The 6,949-nt window shown below is 45.0% G+C and overlaps 1 protein-coding gene across 1 annotated transcript; it reads left to right on the top strand.

The window, feature by feature from the left end:
* Positions 1-1,306: 1,306 nt before the first annotated feature.
* Positions 1,307-6,519, top strand: Rflnb (refilin B; the record flags this gene model as incomplete). The annotated part of the gene is made up of 2 exons (XM_019210365.2): positions 1,307-1,431; positions 3,494-6,519. Coding segments are annotated over 2 exons (456 nt in total), but the record flags the coding sequence as incomplete, so codon positions are not given.
* Positions 6,520-6,949: the final 430 nt, after the last annotated feature.

Below are 6,949 nucleotides of genomic sequence, written 5' to 3'. Positions count from 1 at the left end.
CATTGTGTGACTGTCAAATTGCAGCCACTTCCATGTGTGCGGGGGTCATCACATACCCCACAGGACTGCCTGGGATGTGTCCCTGTTTTTAGAAGATCTCTGGCAGCCCAGGAGCTGGGCTCAGCAGACCCACTGTTACAATCTGGAGGTCCACACCTTAAACATCATCCACTAACCTTGGTTTGAGCCTACTTCTTTTGCCTGCATGGGCTTACTAAACTCTCCACCCACATCTGGAGCTCAATCCCTGGGACCCTCTGCCTCTCCCTGTATTGTTTCCCTTAGGGTTTTGCATTTTCATGCTATGCCCCAACTCCACACCTTCTTGTGGTCACACAATATGGGTTTCATGGCCAGTCTTCTAGAAGTATTTGCCTCTTTCTCTGTCCTGGAAGACCCAGGTTGGATGTGGGGCTGCCACCTCTACATTCTAGCCCAATGTAGAGCCTTCTCTCAAATTAGGCAGAGAAAATGACAGATCCCAGAAAACCAGGCAACGCAAAGGACTGCTGAGGTCAAACTGCACTGTGCTTATCATGGATCATTTGATCACAGAAACCAGGATTCCTACAGTGGGGCAACCAGGATGGAACTGCCTCCTGATGAGCCCCATGATGGGTCAGAGCACCTGTGCCTTTATCAGACTGGGGACAGCTACTCTTCAGTAGGCTGTGCTCTGGGCTGCTGAGTTTTCTGCATTGTGGAGGGAGATGTAGACATCTTCCTGTTCCTCTTACTCACAAGACTCTGAGTTATGGAATTCAAATCTCATCTGGTTGTAGAATTTCCCCAGAGGCAAAGGGGTTGGGGAGAGTGAGCTAAATCTGATTTAAAAAAAAAAAACCCCAAACAAACAAACAACAACAACAAAACACTGGTAGCATTTTTTTTGGGGGGGTGCTGTTTCTGGAGTGTTGCAGGACAGTGACAGAGGAGGTGCCATATAATTGAGAGTTCTGGAGTGTTGGGCTCTGGTTCATCAAGGTTTTCTCACTGCATTTCTGCCATTGTTCAGTGGCCCATGTGTCTGGCCACTGTCCTGATGCTGAGATGGAGTCTCTTCTTTTCTGCCTTTTACAAACTGCAGTGACAGGAGGGGCACCCCTACCTCTGTGTGCAGATAAGGTCACAGAAGGATACCCATGACTCTTCTGAGGGCACAGAGTGCATTCGAGATCCACCTGGGATTGAACCCAGGCCTTCTGGCTCCCTGTCCAGTGCTATTCCCTTGCTGAGGGTCAGCCTTTCCCGGGAGTGCCCAGGATGCAGGACACCCATGGACTTGGAATAGCTCTAACCACCATTTTCTCTGTCCTGGAAGAACCCAGCATCTCTCCCCAACACCCTGGCTGCTGGCTGCTCACCAAGGCTTTGCCCCCTGTCCTTTGGAGAAGGAGTGGAGTTTGACCCCTTACCACCGAAAGAAGTAAGGTAAATATAGCAGATCTCATTTTATTTCTTAAATTTTCACTTTCTTACTATCCCCCCCCCGTACTGGGGATCAAACTCAGGACCTTTCACTTTTGAGGCAAGCATGTAGCCACTGAGCTAAATTCTCAGCCCTACATTTTTACTTTTTACTCTAGACATGATGGCTTATTTAAAAAAAAAAACAGCTAATTGTATAAATATGCCAAAGACTACAGTTTGGTGGGTACTCTTTCAGATTTTTTTTCTTACATTTTAACCACTTAAATACATATGCATTCTTTTTCATTTGTTTCTTTGTTTTTTGAGATAGAGTCTTTAAGGCTAGCCTTAAACTCGTGATCTTCCTGCCTCAGCCACCTGAGTGCTGGGATTGGGATAATAGGCATACACAGATACTCTTTTTAAAGAGAAAGTGAGGTCATGTGATATATAAAGTACTGCAACTTTGTGCATTTCAGATATTATGCCCATCAGATACTACAGTTCTTACTGAATATTGATTCTTCTTTCTAGCTCCCCACCCAGTCCCCTCTTCAAGGTGCTGTAACTTTGTCTCATTATATTGTCTGGGACAAGTTCTAGTCTTCCCCTGAGAATGATCTCATTGAGGATTACCCAGGGGCAAAGATTCATTGTGAGGCTCCATTAAAGCTATGTCTTTTTTAGAGAAAGGAATTGTAACTTTTGGTGACTGGGGGTTTTGTAACTGGAATTTCAGTAGCATTTACACAAAGGTCCTTTGATGTGGAACAAAGAGAGGTTTATAGGTTTGGAGGTGAGCAGTTTTGCCTTTTATTCCTGTGGAGCTTGTATTTCTAACAAAACAAGGATGTGACTTTAAAACATTAGTTTCCACCAGCTTCTTTGCTACCTGCCCAAGGAGAACAGATATCCCACCCGACTCCCAGAATGATGCTGGTCCTTACCTGACCAGGGGTAGCAGCTGTTAGCAATGTCTCTGTATGATACTTGTGCCTATTTTAGTATCTGTAGAACTACAGTCATAATATAGTAAAGTACTTCTTTGCTTCCAGGAAAAATGAATTCCTAAATTACCAAAGTTCTTAAAAAAAATAAAGTAGCTGACGAACATAAATGATACCTTATTTTATGGAAATCAAGATTATAATTGGCTTTCAATGATAAAGGTCAGGTCCCCAAGCCCCAGGGTTTGCAAGAGGTCCAAACTGAAGGCGAAGGTAGACCAGATGCTAGGACTGGGTATTGCCAAAATTCCAGGTTCAGCACTAAAGATTTCTTACTCTTCATTAAAGAGCTGCTTGGTCACTTGAGGGAACAGAGAAGCTACCCATACAGAGGAGAATCTACCCCATTCTGTAGTACAGTCACATGTTGCTTAATGACAGAGGTATATTCAGGGCAGTGTGGTATTAGGCGATCAATTTTGTCTTTCTGGAGTGCATGTGCTCAGCTGAGAAGACTACAGTGTCACTAGGCCATATAATCCTGTGGGACTGCCATTGTAAGTGTGGCCTGTCAGCTAGAACATTGTGATGGGACCCATGAAGGTAATTACCGTGTGTTGATATTCTGCTCCATTAGGATGGGGCACACTTTACAGAAAGCGGAAACTGAGGCTTAGTCGGGTGAAGCCACCTGATGAAGGACCCTTCCTTAAGTAAATGGGAGGAGAATCCAGGGACCTCCGGCTGCAGTGAGAAATTAGTGCAGGGTAAGCTTTGGAATCCTGCTTGCCTGCATTTCAACCCCAGCTCATGACTCGGGTGTAGCTCCATGGGAGAGCACTTGCTTAGCGTGCACAAGGCCCTGGGTTCCATTCCCAGCATCACATATGAATAAATCCCAGCCCTGCCACTCAGCAGCACCATGACTTTTGAGAAGACTGAATTTGATTCTGTGATAAGGTGCTTAGAATGGTTGACACAGAGTAAGTACTTCCCCTCTATCCTGCTTCCTGGTGGCGAAGCTACGTTGCAATACTTACACCCCACTAGAGATTCAGAATCACAGGCAGCCGTATCCCCTCCCACATGCCCCTGGGTCTGAGAAGCGGCTTCATTCTACACGATGTCTCCCCCAGGTACACTTCTTCAGTCAGGTACGACTCTGAGCGCCACTTCATCGATGACGTGCAGCTGCCCCTGGGCCTGGCAGTGGCCTCCTGCAGCCAGACGGTCATCTGCATTCCTAATTGCACATGGCGCAACTACAAAGCTGAGGTGCGCTTTGAGCCCCGCCACAAGCCCGCACGCTTCCTCAGCACCACCATCGTCTACCCCAAGTACCCCAAGACCATCTACACCACCACCCTGGATTACAACTGCCACAAGAAGCTGAGGAGGTTTCTGTCCAGCGTGGAGCTTGAGGCCACCGAGTTCCTGGGCAGCGACTGCTTCTCAGATGAATGCTGACTTGAGCAAGCTGGTTGGGGTTGGGCCAGCTGTTGGCTCTTTGTCCTGGTCCCCAGACCACCCATGTAGGCCTTGCCCGACATTCCAGCCCTAGAGGAGTGAGTCTAACCTGGAGATGCCTCTGAGCCCAGTTTGGGGGTAAAAATCACTGCATCTTAGAATTATTGAGATACTTGGTTTTGTTTTTAAATTTTCAAATTATCTTCAAAGGGAGCATTTTTCCTGGTTTGCTGCTGCAGAGTTTCCCCCAAAGTCTCCGTCTGACAAGAAAACAAAAAGATGACTAGAGCAAAAGGAGAATGGCAACAAATGGGACGAGGGAGCACGCTGCAGATGATCTCTCTGCACTCGTCCTGTGTGTGAAGAATGCATGGAAAAGTCCTTGTGGTGGGAAAAGTGGGTTGTAAGAAATTTCAGCCACAGAAGTCTTCACTGCTACAAGAGTAGAGCTAAGTCAGTAAATTGTGACACCCATATGTGTTCAATCTGTGGAGAGTTGAGTTCCATTCCATTTTTATTTCTACTTCCATTTGTATTTCCTGTTAACTAAAACTCTTGGAATCCTCTAGATCTTTTTCATGATAGCAAGAAAACCCAAACCACAATACAAGAAGCCTTTGGGGAAAAAAATAAAGGCTCCCTGTGTTGCTGCCTGCTTCAGCTGGTCAAGTGGACCTATGGTCCTGTTTGGGAGCAGTGGCTTCCGTCTGTTCCCCAGCAGGTGGGTTCCAGGCCCGGGCTCTGGCTCAGCCCTTGCACATTTGGCATCTGGTTAATGTCTCTGTAGGCTTGTGTAAATCTCTTGATAGGTATTTTGGGTTTTCAAAATACTTTCCTATTTTTTCATGAGGCAGAATGTAGCGGAGGGCTCTTTTGAAAGAAACGGCATTTTAAAAAAAATGTCTTGGAAAAATACTTTTTGGGACTCTTGTCAGGGAGGTTTCTACTCTGAACAGCCATACCTAAGACCCAGTGCCCTCAGAAAGAGGGAATGTAGAAATTTCTGGTGCTCCAGTCATTGTGATTAAGTATCTGGATGGACTCGTTTTTAGGACTTCGGTGGTGTTAAAATTATAGAAGAATTGGATCTAATCCAAAGTCCAAAAAGCAAGGATTCTTCTCTCCAACGCCCCCCTCCAAAGTTAGGCTGAGTTCAGAGTAGGGAATAATGGTATAATTTGGCCACTGTGGCAGTGATGGACATTTCTTTTATGACCATTGTGGCACCACATGTGAACTAAAGATGTTCCTGGGGCACCTGTGTGAGTGCAGCTGAACTAGTGGCAGCAGCAATAGATACACCACTGCTGGGCAGGCGCGGACCAGCCTGCTCCCTGCTCACCACCTCCCACCAGCCCCAGCCCCAGCCCCAGCCCTTGCTCCTTAGGACCTCGTGGCAATCCCTGTGGTGCTTGGGTAAGGAAGTGACAGGTGGACTTTTTTCCAATATCAGAACAAACCATACATATTTCTCTTGAATACATCTAAATGATGTCAAGTGGGTTACAGAGGGTCATAAGTCCACCCTCCTGCTTTATCCAGGTTTCTGTGGATGACTCCCATCTGCCCTGAAATCAGAATTGAAAGTTCTGTGGGTCCCCTGGAGCCATAGCAGAGGCTTTTGTTATGATGAAATCAGGTGCAATCATATGGCTCTAATAGAGGCCTGTCTGGTGTGTCTGGGGACAACAGTGTTGTGTTCCTAACAGACAGGACACAGTCTCTTTGTATGTAGCTGGGTGTGGTAGGGTGCATCTCAGCAGGCACCCAGCAAGAGGGACGCCCTCGGACCCTGACGTCTCCTGGGTTGTGGACAGAGCAACGAGTGCCTTTGGAAGAGCAAATTGCACAGGGTATATTCGTAAAAGTAGATTTTTCTATTTGATTTCCTAATGTTGTCATTAAGTAGTTAATGTACTTTTTAAATCGCTTTAGGAGAATTCCAGAGGTGTTCATTGCTCTATCCCAGTGGAGAGGAGCACTTGGATGAGCTCAGGACCTCACTGTGGGCCGTGTGGCAGGAGAGAGAATGTGGTCTCTGAGCACAGTAGCATTCGAGGTGTCCTTGGGAGTTTTGGCAGTTTTGTTTTATTTTGAATTTTTGTCTTAGAGGGATTATGTTAAAGTTCAGGCAAATTGTTCTAGGTGTGGAAAAAACCTGAACTCTTACCAGTAAAGTAAGTAGAAGTGGGTGATGGTGGATGTGTCACGCAAATGGAGAAGCAGGTTTTATTCTGTTAAGTTATTCACTAGGGAAGCCGCTGGAGTTCTTTCTAATCATCTTTTTCTCCAAATCTGCTTTGCTGAGAGTTGTGGAAACAGAAGATGTGGAGGATGTGGAGGTAATGGGACACTCTGTGAGGATGAGATGTCCTCGGTGATAATGAATTCACATTAGTTTACAGGGTGGAAGTGGTGAATTTGAAAACTCACTGATCCAAAACAAACATTCCCACTTGTGTGTGAGAGATACAGTTTATTTGTTAATTAAAATGTTATTTTTTTCTTGGTCTCTTAAATTATGCCTTTCATTAATAAGGATGATTTGTATTTTCAGAGAAAAACTGTTTCCTTTCAAATCACAAACTTTTACAAATACTTTAATTTGAATGAATATCTTTTCCTTTGACATTTTTCTTGCTTCTAACCTTAGGAAATCCGCAATAGTGTGTCTTAAATTTATCTTTTGACATCTGTCCCATTCCATTTTGCTTTGTGACTTCTCCATTTAACAATAAATTATCTAAAAAATAAAACAGTTGCTTCCCTTTTTTTAAAGTAAGATTTTAATGTTTGGTTCAACAAAACTTTCCTTGAATTTTAAGATAATATTTAACAGTGTTAATGTTTGCAGGTGTGAGATCTTCCAAGGGGTACTTGGATACAGATAATTTAAAAGAATTTGTTCCAAAATGTTACGTTTCCTTTTTTCCCTAAATTCCTTTTCTTTCCCCCCAGTCCTGGGGGTTGAACCCTCGGCCTTGTGCTAACAGAAAAGTGCTTTCCCACTGAGCTACACCCCTAGCCTCACTCCCAAAATCGGGCTGCCTGGAAATGGAGATGTAGGTGGTACCCTCCTGCCTTTGCTTTCAGGTTGACATCTGTTTTGCACAAGTGTGCTTTAG

Source organism: Fukomys damarensis, unplaced genomic scaffold (assembly GCF_012274545.1).
Source record: "Fukomys damarensis isolate Sample0158 unplaced genomic scaffold, DMR_v1.0_HiC HiC_scaffold_13, whole genome shotgun sequence".
NCBI lineage: Eukaryota > Metazoa > Chordata > Mammalia > Rodentia > Bathyergidae > Fukomys > Fukomys damarensis.
This window is presented reverse-complemented; position numbering and strand designations above follow the sequence as displayed.